This window comes from Lepisosteus platostomus, chromosome 13 (assembly GCF_059453375.1).
Source record: "Lepisosteus platostomus isolate fLepPlt1 chromosome 13, fLepPlt1.hap1, whole genome shotgun sequence".
Classification (NCBI taxonomy): Eukaryota; Metazoa; Chordata; class Actinopteri; order Semionotiformes; family Lepisosteidae; genus Lepisosteus; species Lepisosteus platostomus.
Genome location: NC_142623.1, coordinates 20,724,241 through 20,741,299, shown reverse-complemented (window position 1 = coordinate 20,741,299; position 17,059 = coordinate 20,724,241). Strand labels below are relative to the sequence as shown.

The 17,059-nt window shown below is 35.9% G+C and overlaps 1 protein-coding gene across 2 annotated transcripts in view; it reads right to left on the bottom strand.

Annotated features, from left to right (window-relative positions):
- Positions 1–17,059, bottom strand: part of LOC148650213 (complement C3-like) — a 58,006-nt gene that overhangs the window by 27,581 nt on the left and 13,366 nt on the right. Inside the window, exons 9-20 of one of the 2 annotated variants that reach the window (XM_088603783.1) lie at positions 15,441–15,561; positions 13,488–13,603; positions 12,921–13,067; positions 11,089–11,286; positions 10,289–10,492; positions 9,660–9,821; positions 9,256–9,385; positions 7,471–7,542; positions 6,973–7,167; positions 6,148–6,262; positions 1,833–1,918; positions 1,315–1,454 (exon numbers count right to left, since the gene is read on the bottom strand). In XM_088603783.1, coding sequence (XP_088459909.1) covers positions 1,315–1,454; positions 1,833–1,918; positions 6,148–6,262; positions 6,973–7,167; positions 7,471–7,542; positions 9,256–9,385; positions 9,660–9,821; positions 10,289–10,492; positions 11,089–11,286; positions 12,921–13,067; positions 13,488–13,603; positions 15,441–15,561 — 1,686 coding nt within the window. The remainder of the gene's footprint in view (positions 1–1,314; positions 1,455–1,832; positions 1,919–6,147; positions 6,263–6,972; positions 7,168–7,470; positions 7,543–9,255; positions 9,386–9,659; positions 9,822–10,288; positions 10,493–11,088; positions 11,287–12,920; positions 13,068–13,487; positions 13,604–15,440; positions 15,562–17,059) is intronic. The other variant, XM_088603784.1, reaches the window with a different exon arrangement.

Below are 17,059 nucleotides of genomic sequence, written 5' to 3'. Positions count from 1 at the left end.
ACAAGTCCCTTAATCCAATTTAGCTCATTTGGTTGCTAATAGCTAAATAATATGAATATATCATTTAGCAGTTTTTTGTAACAAGATAAGGTTTGAGATTTGACATCATGGCTTGGTTCAGAGGTCCCTGCTATTCTTGGTTTTAAATGCACTTCAACATAGTTTTCACTATCTTCTCTATGTCTCATGCCTGATTCTGAAAACATCCACTAGAGTGACTTTGTCAATGTCTTTGAGCAGTTCAAAAATTAAATTCTTTTTTTTTCTGTTGTTAAAATGGTTTTAAGTTCTTAAATCTTTCAGAGTGTCATGTAGAAAAGAGAAGGGAGGTGTGGCTCTCTGAACAGGTTGGAAAGCCAAGATGTATGTTATGAGCTCTTGACAAATAATTCAATGAAAAAGTAAGTGAATAACCTGATGCTAATAAAAGGAAAATCTATATTAAGAACTTGAAAATTCTATATGGATGTTAGTTCACTCACGTGTGATACAGGAAATGTGATACAGGAAAAAGTTGTATTGGGATTGAAATTGTAGTATATTTGTTTCTACCAAAAGGAACTGGGAGACCTTAAGGAATCAGACTATCTTTGGATGAGTCCAGATCCTCTCTCTCTCCTTAAGATTCTTCTGAGTGCATTCTGAAAGCCTTAGTGAAAGCCACTAAATCAACACTGTGTCCTGACTCTGGTATTACTGCAATACCCACTCCACCCCCACCTCCTGTTTATACAGGTACCATCCATTCCAGAATAAAGCTCCATCTTACATAAACTACATTGTTTGACATACATATTTTATTACATACAGTTTAACTCAGTTGTTTCAGTGGACAAGTTTAAATTTTACTCATTGTCATTAATCATTTGTCATTTCATTCATCTTGCTCTTTTAGAAGTGAATTAAGCACATGTGCTTGAAGAAAGTTTGTTAAAAGAATCTCTACTGGATTATTGATCATCATGTAGCAATGTAACCCATTTAAGTATTATGTACCAATGAGCTTTTATGAAGATTTTTTCTTGAAATTTCCTTCATAGGAAACTTATATGGCACTTGTGATGCAATAGTGGTATCACCATTATAAATTATGATCTCCTTATAAGTGTGAGGAACATGTTCAGCAGTCAAATGCAGCATATTATTTTAAATCTTGACTTTACACTTAATAGTGCAGTTCATTTTATAGACAAGAGATGGAACACTACCACAAGTAATTTGTATTTTATATCATGGTTTGTCTCTGTTTCCAGAATTACTTCAAATTCTGTATATTTGCAAACAGTATATATAAAGTGTCAAACATGCACTTACTTGTCTTTTCACATTTTCATAGTTGTACAACACAGCCTTGATCTCCACTTGTTCATTTCGCAGTACAGAGTAAGGCAGCTTCAGGTCAATAAAGAAATCCTTCAACACCGTAATCTCATAGGGTTCAGCCACGCAGATACCTACTCACATCAAAATAATAAATTCCTCTGTTAGTACAATGATGTTGAATGTCATGGATAGTCTAAACATTTGAGTGATAATTTAAAAACAAAATTCTGCATTGATTTTGCTTTTTTGTACTGCCAGTCACTCACATAACTTTTAAATAACATTAGAACAGTAAAATATGCATTTTTAATGTTTGCACATTGTTGTTATTAGCACTTTAACTTTTTGTTTTTTTAGAGCTTGTAGGTCCATTATTGTTCATTATGGTAAGAATTTAAAAAAATATATAAAAGAACTGTTAAGCAAGAATTCACTTGTACAACACAGATAAATTAGCTTGAAGGTGATGTCTTTGGGAACTGACTAACAGAAGATACAAAAGACCTTACCATTCTCTGGAGACAAACTGATAGCTGTAATTTCCCATGTGGTAATTGAGTCTTTGAGGAAGCTTTGGACATCTTTTGTAACGAGCCTGGTAGTTAAAAAGAAGGGAACCTGCCATGAAAATAGAAATCCTAGAATCCTACAGCATCAGGTGTATTATTAATAACTTTCTGAATGTAGGACCTCATCAACATTCAACTGCTAACAATGTTGAAACATTGGCAACAGATTTATAATAATAATTATTATAATAATAATAATAATAAAAAAAATGTTATTTTATATAGTGCCTATATAGGGGGCTTCTCAAAGCGCTTTACAGAATGAGAACAACAATAAATAAAAAGAAAACACAAGATAAAACACAATTACAATATACAGAGGAGACCGTGGACGGTGGTACTAGGAAAAGCAGAGGGGTGAAGAATGGAACCAGTTAAGTAAAGGCTCTTCTAAAGAAGAAGGTTTTGAGTCTGGATTTGAAGGAGTTTAGAGAAGGTGACTCTCTGATATCCTTGGGCAGAGAGTTCCAGAGCTTGGGGGCATAACAGGAGAAGGCCATGTCACCCATGCAATGTAGACGGGCTTGGGTGACAGTTAGGAGACCAGAATTAGAAGGTTGCGAGGTGGGGAGTAAGGCAATAATAGTTCAGACAGGTACTGAGGTGCCAAGCCATGCAAAGCCTTGTAGGTGAGCATGACGATTTTAAAGTCCACACGGAATTTGACAGGAAGCTAGTGCACGGACTCCAGGATAGGAGTAATGTGATCACTTGCACTAGACCTGGTCAGGATCCTGCCTGATGAATTTTGGACATACTGCAGTTTGTTCAAAGTAGCTGTAGATACTCCAGCGAGTAGATCATTACAGTAGTCAATTTGAGAGAACACAAATGTTTTGATCAGCTTTTCAGCCACAGTTAGTGATAGCATAGGGCGTAGTCTAGCAGGTGAAAAAAAAGACAATATTTTGACAATATGCTGCACATGTGGGTCGAAAGTTAAGCCAGAATTGAGCATCACCCCAAGGTTTTTCAATTTAAACTGAAGCTCAAGTGCAGAACCATCTACAGATAGGGTTACAGGACTGGCTTTACGAAGTTGATGGGGGGTGCCAATAAGCATGACTCTTCACAGTCTTGTCACAGTTAAGATGAAGGACATTTTGAGTCATCCAAGTTTTAATGTCAGAAATGGAATTAGATAGAATAGAAACAGCCACATCAGTGTCAGGTTTGGTATGGATGTATATTTGAGTATCATCAGCTGAGGCCATGTGATCTTAAAAGCTGACCAAGTGGAAACATATAAATGCTGAAGAGCAAGGGGCCCAGTATTGAGCCAGTATTGAGCCCTGAGGAACACCAGACTTAACAAGACCAATGTCAGACCTATACCCATTAAGAGAGACAAAGTGACAGTGATCAGTGAAGTAAGACTTGAACCATTTGAGAGCAGTGTCAGAAACTCTAAACAGTATCGAGACGAGAAAGTAAGATGTCATGGTCAACAGTGTCAAAAGCAGCACTGAGGTCAAGAAGGATGAGTATAGAAAGAGAACCAGAATCAGAAGGTATTAGAAGATCATTAGTGACTTTGATCAGGGCAGTTTCTGTGCTGTGAAGTTGATGGAAGCCAGTTTGGAGGGGTTTGAAATGATTATTTGTCATGAGGTGGTTATGTAACTGAAATGTGACAACACGTTCTAGAATTTTTGCAATAAAGGGTAAGTTGGAGATGGGGCAAAAATTGTTAAGATTGTCGAGAGCCATGTTAGGTTTTCTTGGCACTTGCTAGTGCTCAAGGATTCATTTATAATATTGAGGACAATGGGACAGAGAGAAGAGAAACAGGACTGGAATAAAGTGGTGGGAATGGGATCTAAAGTAGATGTGGAGGGTTTCATGTGTTTAACTAGTTTATTGAGGGATGCTGAGTCAAGAAGAGAGAAGCTGGAGAGAAGGGAACCAGAAAAGTTTGATAAGGAGGGAGGAGATACGGAAATGATATGCGTAGTGGAGAGAATGTGATGCCGGATGTTGTCGATCTTGGAGCTAAAGAAATCTAAGAATGTGCTGCACAGTTGCGATGAGGCAGGTAATTTGGTGGGGCAGTTTGGCTTTAGTAAGCTGTTGATGGTGGAGAAAAAATGTCTGGGGGTGTTATGGTGATTTTTAATGGTGTGAGAGAAGTAGTTGGATCTAGAAGACTCTATTGTAACCTTATATTCAAACAAGTAATCTCTCCAAGCCTGATAATGTACATTTAGGCCAGAAAGACACCACCTACACTCAAGTTTGCAGGAGGCTACCTTCATAGACCGCAGATGGTCATTGTACCAGTGGGCAGGGCAAGAGAAGGACATGTTTTGAGTTTTTAAAGGAGCAAAGGTGTCGAGGGTAGATAAAAGAGCACTATCAAGTAACTATTTTGTCCTCTAGAGGGTCAGAGGTAGAGAAACAAGACAAGGAGGACAAAACAGAGTTTGCAAACCTTGGGTGATCAATTGATCGCCAGTTGCGGAAATTTACAGAGCATGAGGGTGAATTGTTAGAAACAGGTAATTCCAGATTGAAAAGAATAGCTGGTCAGAGAGGCTTAGATCAAGGGAAGAGCAGTGGGAGACAAAAGAATAATTGGCAATGAATAAATCTAGGGTGTGTCCTTTGTTATGTGTAAAGGGGTACAAACAAACTGAGTAAGATCAAAGCATCCCAATAGAGAAATGAAGTCTTTAGCCAGACTAGAAGACCTTGAGTCAATGTGTATATTAAAAACCCCTAGAATAAGGATTCTTTTAAACTTAAGACATAAAAATGAGAGTAAATCAGCAAACTCACATAAGAAGGCTTCTCTGGGTTTGGGTGGTCTAGAAACTGTGGCAATGATAGTAGATTGGGGGATAGAGACATTTAAAACAAGGCACTCAAAAGAAGATGGAGGAGGTATAGTAATAGGACTTAAATTGTAAAAAAGGTTGTAAATAACAATGATGCCCCCACCTCTGCCTGAGAGATCAACCCACTGAAACTAAGCAGGTGTCAGCCTGGTCAGTAACTGGATGGGAGACCTCCTGGGAAAAACTAAGGTTGTTGCTGGAAGAGGTGTTAGTGGGGCCAGCAGGGGGTGTTCACCCTGCAGTCCATGTGGGTCCTAATGCCCCAGTATAGAGATGGGGACACTATACTGTAAAAACAGGCACCGCCTTTCGGATGAGATGTAAAACCAAGGTCCTGACTCTGTGGTCATTAAAAATCCCAGGGCGTTTCTCGAAAAAGAGCAGTGGTATAACCGCGGTGTCCTGGCCAAATTTCCAATTGGCCCTTACCAATCATGGCCTCCTAATAATCCTATGAATAATCTATGAATTGGCTTCATTACTCTGCTCTCCTCCCCACTCATAGCTGATGTATGGTGAGCGTTTTGGTGCACTATGGCTGCTGTTGCATCATCCAGGTGGATGCTGCACATTGGTGGTGGTGGAGGGGAGTCCCCATTACCTGTAAAGCGCTTTGAGTGGAGTTTCCAGAAAAAGTGTTTTATAAGTGTAAGCAATTATTATTAAGTACAAAAGGTCCAGTTTTTTTTCTTTGATAATGTCACGTAAAAGAAGAGCCTTGTTGTTTATGGAGCAGGTAATGAGTAGCACTGATCTGGCCAGTCTCGGGGATTCAGGGGGAAGCGGAGTGCTCTCCAGGTGTGGCAGTGAGAAAAGATTTTTTAGGTCAGTGAATGTACGGGATGGACTTAGGATCGTGCGCCGAAAGGCAGGGATAGAGACTCCGCTGACAGACGAATGAAAGAAACAGCATCCTGTGCTCTGATGGATGTAGCGACTCAGTCGTAAAATCCCAGTAATGCGGCAATAAACAAATGTGTCTTTTACCAGAAAGTAGTTTTGTTGTAGTTAAAGAAGTTGCAGTGCGGTATACCTCAGAGACATGATCAATGAATCCAAGATGGTGCAACAAGATGGGAAGGAAAACCAGAGTAAGGCAGTAGCAGGTGGTGAGCAATTTCACAATGCAAGTGGAAGTCACATATGTAAATTGCAATGTGGAGCGGATAACATGAAGTGGATACAAATAAATAATTAGAAACCAGAGTTGCCGAGAAAAAAAAAAGGAATAAATACGTAGATAAAAAATGAAAAACTGGTGAGAGGAGCGGCACCTTTCCCTTTCGACCGGAACCGGAACGTTTGGTTATGTAAAAATAAATTGAGCCCTACAGTACATACAAATACCAACCCCTTGCTATACAGTGTAGAAATATGTAGAGTACATGAGTAGTAATGTATTTGAAAATTTGCTGTACCCATCATTGTTTACAGGTTCTATTGGCAAGTCCTCCATTTGCCACAGCCAGCTTTCTGGAAATTCAGTTCGTATTACAATGTCATCGTCACCTAAGAAATCATTATCTTCTTCACCTAAAAAGAAGACAAGGAATAGTGAACCTTACAATTTCTACATTTCAATATCATGTTTAGTTATTCTGCTTAGACAAATATTAGCTCTTTACAGACATTTACTCCATACTGGGAAAGACCTTGGATTAAAGGCACAGAATGAGTGACAGCAGAGTTTCTCTCTCAGCAGTACACTCTGAAGTGTTCTGTTGAAAAGGTCCAGCCAATTAAAGCTGACCTTTGGTACATTTGGCAGCACTGTTTTGACTATAAATTTCTATACAGTATGTTCTACTGTTGTAGCCTGCCAGATGGAACTGTGTAATATTCAAATTCAAGTTCAAGAATATTGGAGAGCAATCACTTTAACTGGACCACTTCTTTAATATCTTGAATTATTTATTTAGTTTGTCTCAGTAATCAGAACATGCACGAAATGTGGGCACCATCTGACCAGGCTGCTCCTGTCATGTCAAACAAATGCACAGGACTCACAGACAGCAATTTTATTTAAATGGATAAATGGAAAGTAATATTTTTGGATTCTTTTTCTATTCAATATGGTTGAATCAGTGGAGTCATATAGAGTTATTGATCATAGCTAGTTTAAATAACATTGATAATTTTACTTGTGACAAGAATTAAAGAATTGATATTTTTCACTACGTATTCCATCCACACCTGCACTCACACCTGTGCATTGTTTTCAAAAATAAAAAAATAAAACTCACTCCGTGCAAGAATTAACATTTCCTCCTGTCTTTCTTTGTGCTTTTTGGAAATCTCTGTACAGCAGTGCAGGAAAGCAGCAATACATTCTTTGCTTTCAATTATATATTGGGACCTCCTTTCACAGGTATAATCCATACTATTTTCAACCATTCCATCCCTGCAACACTTTCGTAGGGGTCCCGAGTAATTGCTTGCTAGATCAGAATAAAGAAATATTATCACAGTCTGAACTCCTAATTAAACAAATTCACAGTCCACCAATAGATCACAGTGTGTATTAGGAATTACAATTTTACATTCACAATTACAAAGATATAAAACTCCATCCACCATTATATTTTACTCTAAACACATGTTGATAATGTATTACCATAATGACTGGTTTAGCTTCATAAGAATGCATGATTTGCGGATTTAGCAATAATGCTTACAGGATTGTCTAAAAAATAATTAATCTATCTATTATGGATACACCAGAAGTTCAATTAAAATCTCACCCAAAGTTGTCCTGATCTCACTCAAGTTCAATGAGCGTTGTCTTCTCTGTGGAGGCTCTGGACATTTGGGATCTGGAATACAATTTTGGATGTGTTACACACAGCAGATGGAAAGGATATGTTATCTAAGATGTAAAATAATTCTCAGAAGAAAATAATTATCTTGGTCTGTTTGTATGCAATAAAGTTACCAGTGAATTTAACAATACAGCTCTGCAATAAAGTGCTGACTGCAAAACATACATTTAGCTTTGGATTTCTAAAATGTATTCCATGTTCATTGTGCAACTCCATACTAATTTTTGGCTAAAATCATACATCACTGCAGCTAACATCTACATAAGCGCCACACACACACTCATCTGTGGTATTTCATACCAGACAAAGACCAGAAGACTTTCACTAAACAACATTATAATACTATTGCGTGGTATTTACAAGTTATACAATATGCAAAAAATAAGTAATTTTTACTATATTCACTAAGACAAGCATACAGTATACTGTTTGATAGTTTCAACATTAAGCCATAGAAAACAGCACACTGTTTGCAGATAAAGTGCAGATCAACATTACATGGCCTGAGAACCATTCAATAACGTACACCATAAACAACATTACATAACTTAAAATAAAAGTACAAATATAAAAAATAAATATATAAAAATGAATCATTGTTGGCTACATAATGTTTTAATTATATACATACTGTATATTTAATATTTAAATAATATGTATATAAGGTGACTTTAAGAGTGCATAGTACAGCAAAATAAGTTGGATAAAGCTATACTGAATTAACAATACTGGCAAAGAAACAAGGTACCTTTTAAGAGCAACATTTTTTTCTTAAACATGTTATGATCATAAGACAAAATTAAGAGCTGATGCAGGACAAACTGAAAAGTGAATAAAAAAGGCAATTGTCTTATTGTCTTACATAAGAAAGACAAAGCACAAAAAATCACCGATAGACACATAAACTATCATATCCCATAAAAATTCTGTTTTACAAAATAAATGCAGAAAACAGAATTACAGGAGTTCTAAACATTAATCTAACTGTTGTCTTAGACAAATGATTTCCATGATGCAGATATTTCCATTTAAATTTAAAACAAATTTGTGTTTACATCAACTACCTGAATAATACCAGTTTCACAAGTTAATACCTATACAACAGAACATTAACTGGAGCAATTTCGTAAAACAATACTAGCAATCACCATCATCCCACATACAAAAGGAATAGAAGTCACAGCCTTCAACATACACAGTATCGACTGTATACACTACATCGTTAACCATCCCTTCCTACTGCTGTCTGCCTTTTTTGACTTTGTGAACGTTTGAGAACCTGCATCTCAAAAACCTTTTATTAGGTTAATCTGCTTTTGGCTATTGTATTTCATTATAGTTTTAAAGTGTTACCATTAAAATGTAAAAAAAAAAAATCAACTATATCATCAATTTTCATTTTGTTAATATCCTATTTTTTACAAGGTTATCAATGCAAAATTACACAAAACAAGTACCCCATTCAAAGCTTCAGTCTGAGATTGTCAGATAGAAAGATAGAAATATAGAAATATATAAGACCTGATCATTTCCATTTCCAAGAGAAAGAATAACAAAAGTCACGGCTGAAGCTGACAACATTTTTTTCAAAACCAATGTACTGTAGAAAAACATGTCATCACAAATAGGCAATATATAAATCCTGTTCACTCAAAACATACTAATCCTGCTATAATTTCAAATAAAGTTTATGATAAATCTGAATACCTGTTCTTGATTTCGTGCTAAGTTGAATGTTTGATTCAAACATAAGGCCGGCATCATAAAAGACATCCATGTTGTCACTTCCACTTCCTGCTGTGCAGCCAATATCATTCTTCTCTACAATGTTCCAGATCTAAGACAGGATAAACACACATTTAGAAAAGTTGAATGTTGAATTATTCTCTATAAGATATGTTTCTGACAGAATGGCATAATTGATCAGAGCCTGCCTGAACCTACCATACTGGCTGTTAGGATACCATTATGCCAAACTTGTATTGATCGGACGCCATGCTATGCTGTACCAAGACAAAATTTACTTAAACTTTCTAGTATTAAAAAATCATCATTGTAATTATTGAATTGTAGTAATATTGTATTATTGTGTTTCACTGGATTATCCTTACCTTGGATTGTGAGAGTCTATTTTTGCTGTTTAAAACATAGACACCTTTATCAACAGCAACAAGCCCAACCTTCGCTCCTGGGTCTCCTGTGAGCGTAAAACTAAAGGACTTGCGTGGTTCATATACTCCCTTGTCTCTGTCAGTGGTTGGGGTCACAGTAAGCTTTGGGTAAAAATAAAACAAATAACTGTAATAGCAATAGCAGAGGTCAAAAGATAAGTCCAAGCTTTTTATTTGTCTTTGAAGCTTTTGCTGACATAAAACATCTTTTACCATACAGGTTTTTATTTTGAGGGTCCAATTAAAATATTCACTTTAAAAAGTCTGTGTATAAATAATTGGTTATTTAGGAAAAATGGGATGTCTTTGGTGGGGGCTCAATATGTTTACAAGGCACTTAACTGTATATCAAAGTACAAAAAAATCACATCAAGGTGTCAATAATATTATTTAATGAGTCTGAAACCTAACTATATATATATATTTTTGTTGCTAAGCTGGAGCTAATTTCAGCACTTTGGGTACTGACAATATACTTTAAATGTTAATGGTTTATGTTTTTCTTTAGCAAACTAATTAAAATGGCTTTATAGCAATGTGACTTAAAGTGTTATAGACAAAATACATACTGTTCCTATACACGTGCTTTTTCCATCCACCAAAATCGAATCGGCCACAACTTCGATTTTTCCACCTTTTCTGAGGTAATAGTATGCCACAAACCGGAAGGAGGGGATCATTTCTTTCTCAATAGGTAGTGACAGTGTCACCAGGTACTGTCCAGATAGTCTATTCTGCCTCCCAGCTCTAACAATCTGCCCTTTGTTAACAATCTGTTAAAGTTCAACAAAGACATGATTCATCATTAGTAAAGAATCAAAAACCTAGATTTAACATCCTTAACCCAATTGATGTCTATGGAAAGCTTAAAATCAAAATTAGTCCAAATGAGATAATAGGTGTGCTCCATGACTTCTAGGCAAAGTAGATGAAGAATGTACATTTTCAGTGACATTTGAAAAAGATGGAAGAAGAGGACCAAGAAACAATGTTCAGAAGTATGAGTAGTATGTACAGTATGTTTATGGGATGTATAATTAAATAGCACATGGAAGTTGAACAAATCAAAAAATGTTCCACAGTTCAATGATCTGAATGTGAGAAGACTTATGGTTTACGCGGCAAGACAAAACCTTCTGCCACATTATTCTACTGAAAAGGAACAAGTAAAGGTTTATTCCCTGATGAAAAGAAAATAAACAGTTTCGGTTGTGGAGCCTTCTTCGGGTGAAACACCCGAGGAAGACTCTACAGACGAAACATAGTGTTTCTTTTCTTCTCTTTTCAGCATGGAATAAAACTTTACTTTGTTCCATGCATGCTGATGCAGTTAGTGTATCTATTTGAACTTATTGTACTGAATACGTACCAGATATGAAAAGTATTTAATCTGGTCCTGAACTCCTTGGTCTTTGCCAAGATTCAGATTAATATTCATTATATTTTCAAATTTCTGGACTCCAATATGGAGGTAGTTGAGAGAATTATTTTGTGTCCTGTATGGCTGAATAACTAGCTTCTTTGTAGCCTGGCGGTCTTGACTGAGACCAGGAACATTAGTTTTCACCTGTTAAAAAGCAGAACACAACAGAGCATTAAGACAAGTGGTACATTATTAACAATGACCTATGGAATATTAGTGCATTGAAAAGATAGAAGAAGTTTCAAAGTTTGTATAGTACATTGAACAAAAATGTTTATTTTAAAACATCAATTTAGTGTTATATAACTGGAAGAAACAAAAATAGAAGTTTATGTGAATTCATAATTTTCTAAATTAAGAGTGTTCGAGGGAAGATTTTTTTAAATGTAAATTGTTATAATAAAAAAATGTTACAATATGAATGTGAATTAAGAATTTCACAAAACCCCTAAATCTCTGCAGGAATTTCATGCACAGCAAAAATACACAGGGATTTTGTGAAATCATTAGTTTCACATTTTAACTGTAATACACAATTTATATGGACACACAAGAGTAACATTTAAATATAGAGGATTATAGGAATATAGAGGAGTCAAAAGTATCAAATTTAGTAGTTAGGACTCAATATTTTGAATATTATTTTCAGTGATGATCCCCACACTAAAATGTAGTGTTAAGTGTTGGTTACACTGCTACAAAGATATTCCTTCTAAAGAGATAGTATAAAAGAAAACAGCTGGGCTAATCTATGATTAAAAGAAAATATCAGATTAGGATAACAGTTCTTTTCACACAGGACCACTGAAAAAAATTAAACACTTGATTCAGGTATTCAAAATCCTAAGAAGAATGCTTAGCCAATCAATCTATCTTCAACTAAATAAAGACTGTGCAACACAAGTATTAATTGTACAGTCCATTTAAAACAAAACATGAAAAATGAAAGGAGGCCATTTCACTCATGCTGATGTTGGTTTTTTGTGATCAACCGCAATGTTCTCAAATCAAAAAAGATTGACTCAAAACATTTTCAGCCATCTGCATCCTTATTATACTTTGTGATAATGCCCCCCCTTATAGAGTGAAGTCATATCTTTTTTCATTTCATGATTTTTTTCCATTTGTATATTCAGATGTAAATGTAATAATAAGAATGAATGTTTGATGTTGACATTAAAACAATACAACAGTTAGGAACTGCCTAGCTTGATGACAGTGTGGTATTGTAGCAGGCATTAACTTAAAACCAGAAGTATGAACAGTGTTAAGTGTTGGTTACACTGCTACAAAGATATTCCTTCTAAGGAGATAGTATAAAAGAAAACAGCTGGGCTAATCTATGATTAAAAGAAAATGTCAGATTAGGATAACTGAGTTCTTTTCACACAGGACCACTGAAAAAAATTAAACACTTGATTCAGGTATTCAAAATCCTAAGAAGAATGCTTAGCCAATCAATCTATCTTCAACTAAACAAGGACTGTGCAACACAAGTATTAATTGTACAGTCCATTTAGTAGCATTCAGAAAAGAAAACCAGAGTTTTGTTTTTTTATAGAAGGTTATGCACATGTGGGGCACAAATCCCAGTCTCTCTTTCAAAGCTGACACTGCGGATTCTTGAATGATTAAGTTACCACAAAATGGGAAAGGTCTCTCTTTTGTAATCTTTCTTTTGTCCTAATACTATCAGCAAAAAACAAAAAATATTATTTTATTGCTTCTTATCTTTACAAAATAAAAAAAAACTAAGAAATAAAACATGCAGAACATACACTGATTAGTAGACTAGTAGCATCTGCTTGTGTATTTATAGTCATCTGTGCTGTCCCATGGTCATGGGTTCTGCCAGAGGTTTCTCCAGGAGTTATCTTAACAGGGATCTTACTGGCTGGTGAGCCATCAGGATTGGTCACCAAAACCTTAAATATAAAATCAAATGACAGGATTCTTGGTTATGATCTATGGATCAAAAGCAGACATCAAAAACTGCAGAACACTCTTATATATTTCATTAAGTAAAGGGCTCCACTTAGAATATAGGATGTATATAAAATGTATATATAATTTTAGTTTTATAAATTTTGTATTCTTTCATCATTCTCTATTTTATCATCATTTATTTTCACAATAAATCAACAATTATCAAATATAGGTTCTTTCAGTGATGCACCTTCTTTCAGAATATTCCAGATGAAAATGACTCTAGTAGGAGTATTAGTGTTATTTTAACTGCCAAGTGCCATAAATATATAATGGGAATAATATTTGATAATGTATTATATGTGATCTATAAAAAGGCAATCATAAAACATAAAAAAATGCTGAATGTGTAAAATTACCATGACATTAAATGGCATTCCAGGCTTGAAGTATTTGGGGGTCTTCGTAAAATGAATGGTGTAAGGAGACTGAACAATTTGGATGCCTCTCTTCTCTGCCTCTACCATATCACTGCCTGAAAGTGAAGGTAATGTTATATGAAATTGAATTGTATTAAAATTGTAATGATTTAGTATTCAAACCAATACAATTAACACCTCTCAGTTTCCACAGAAAATGCACTAAAACAAAACATGAAAAATGAAAGGAGGCCATTTCACTCATGCTGATGTTGCTTTTTGTGATCTTAGTGGCTTCACGATCAACCGCAATGTTTTCAAATCAAAAAAGATTGACTCAAAACATTTTCAGCCATCTGCATCCTTATTATACTTTGTGATAATGCCCCCCCTTATAGAGTGAAGTCATTTCTTTTTTCATTTCATGATTTTTTTTCCATTTGTATATTCAGATGTAAATGTAATAATAAGAATGAATGTTTGATGTTTACATTAAAACAATACAACAGCTAGGAACTGCTTAGCTTGATGACAGTGTGGTATTGTAGCATGCATTAACTTAAAACCAAAAGTATGTACAGTGTACAGTTTGTGATGTCACCAAGGGCAGAACCTCTAGGAGTTGTATGTCTCTGAATCATCTCATTGTGTATGGGAGTTTTTTTATATTGTCTAAAATTATGATTGAAGCTGCCATTACTGGAGCCCAAGCAGTTGTGCCCCCTGCTCCAGTCCTGAAAAATACAGTAGGTCACTGAACAAGAAGAGAGGATGGAGAGAGACTAAAGCCAGCAAAAAGGTAGGTCAGCAGAAAACAAGCTTAAAAGTAGGGAAGCCACACAAGCCTTCTTGCTACCGCACAGGTCATTCTGCTACACCAGGACCTGCTGGATTACAGTATAAATCAATGGGGTGAATATAAACTGCTGTATAATCACACAAGCCACTTTACTACAGCAGGAACTGTTGCACTACAATTCAAGTTGCTACAATATACTACAAGCCACTGAGCTAAAATACTATACTAGAATAATATAACAGTAATGGTGTTACTGCCATACTGGATCAAAAGCTGGCAATATAAATATATCACTGTCAAGTTCACATTGGATTTCAGACTTGAATTGTGTTGTGTCTTTGGGGAACCGCATTGTGTCCCTGCTGTGAGCTGCCCCATGCAGCATCACAAGCCATAAGGATCATTATTACATTTCAGTCTCCTTACACTTAGTATGGAGCTGTGGTTGCTCAGGCAGCTCCTGGGCTCAATCCCAGGTAGGGGCAAGTGATGTAGCTTGCTCTAACTCCTTCTAGACAGCTCCCAGGCCCACTCAGCCTGCTTTCCAAATGAGTACCTGGGGGTTAATACTTCCAGGGGTAATAGGCCAGCCTGAGCGTGATGCTGACCACATCACCTCCACTTCCAATGTCTGATGGTTGAGGGAAAATGGTGGCCCTTGCCCCCCATTTCCCCATGGGCCTTTATGGCCTGAAAAGGGGACCTACCTATTTATACTAAGTGCTTTTTTTCCATTTTAATAATTCCACACTTGATCATACTTGAACTTGTTCTAACCTCTGCATTTCAATTCTGCCTTTGTATCCCAATGTTTCATTAGCAGCAAGTCCGAATTATGCATAAATCTGTATTTCCTACTTAGCTGGTACATATTCCCCATGTACATGGTAAAATAGCAAATTATAGGAATGGCAAAAATAGTGATTCCTTTAATAGTGATATTAATATGCTCCCTTATTTTTTTAAACAAACACAATTTCAGAAAACAGTTTCAAACAACATTTTAAACAAATGACTGTTTAAAAATAAATGTAGGCACATTGCTTAATACGTTTTTATTTCATTTGTCTTCAGCATTTTTAACACATTGCTGCTTGTATTCAGATGTAAGAGAAAGAGTAATGATCTTAACACTCTTATAAGAAAGTACTTACCAGTTGCTGTTAAAACAGTTGCAGATACATAGATAGATTTTTTATGAACCTCCTGTATTTTTGGGAATATTTTTGTAATGTGCTCTCTTCTTAACGTGGCTGTTCCCTTTCCATCAATAATCTGAAATACACAAAACAGGCTGAATTTAAAAATAATCAAAGTGGATTAAATATACAATGTATTTATTATAAATTCCAACATTAAGCAAATTAAAATTTAAGAAACACACTGGCTGTAAAAGGTCAGGTGCTCCTAAATCTAATTGAGTGCACTATCAAACAGTATGTTACAACCCCAAGTGTCTAGGGGTAAAGGGGTGTAACATTTAGGATAATTCTTTTGGAAGCAGGTGGGTTTTGGTTAGGGACTAGGAAGCGTGATAACAAGGGTAAGGAACTAGAGTGGTGCCAAAGGAAAGAAAATAACAAACAAAATGGAGCTGGCTAGGACAGTGAGGGAAAGCTAATCTGACTACAAAAGAAAACCCAAAACACACGGTAGCAACGGTAGCAAAACCCGAAACAACACCCTAGCTAACCTGCACTGACTACCCAAAACCATACAAGACAAATGGCACTCACCCGTACTGAACTAGTGTACTAACACAAAATCAACTAAGTGTGTAAAGTGTACCCAACAACCTAAACTAACCTTATATACAAAAGTTCACACAAAAACACAAGTGAACCAGGAATACCAATAAGGGAAAACAAGAGTAATCAACAGGAGCAGGGTACAAAAGAACACAAAAGTTGAACATGTAACACTGGGGCAAGGTAATGGCAAAACAAGGATGAACACACAAACAAACTAAAGTACAAAGAAACTAACAAAAAAAACAACAAAACAACAAAACAACAAAGCCAAAGCTATACAAAAATACACACACACAAAGCAAAACAAACCAACAAATGAAGCTGAAGCAATAACCAGAAGCAATAACCAGAAGCAATAACCAGAAGCAATAACCAGAAGCAATAACCAGAAGCAATAACCAAACCCAAACAGGACCAAAGTCAAACAAAAGGCCTCTCTTTGCTGAAAACCTCCATGTTATATGCTGAATAAGATGTGTTCTGATTGGCTGAGAGCTAATTGATGATGACCTCATACTGAAAGTGTGGTGTAATGGTGGGCCAATGGGGAAGGGAGAACAATCAAGGGTCAGCAGTGTGGACATAACAGAAAAAACACATACAGAACACACAGTGGGATGTAACACAGTAAAAGCAGAGAATTTTTGTGACACAGCTACAATTTTGTCACACAGCTACAATAGCCCCACTACTGAATTAATTGTAGCAACTTCTGCAATGGTGGCATCACAAAACTGACAACTATAATGGCATCAACTGTGTCAATTGAAACAACAAGTGATGCAGATATACAAAAGAGACACAACTGTAACAACAGCAGCTGAAATTGCTTGTATTATTGTACTGTAAATGCCTGGTTTTCTTACATAAGCATGTTTAGCCCTGCAGATTAATTAAAACACAGGAATTGTTTGTGTGATTTTAGAGAACTACGTAATGAAGAATGTCTTCTTGAATTTTACTTGGTATGCCAATGTTTTCCTGTTTTTTTATTTCTCTGTAGTATCACTCTGTAATATGCC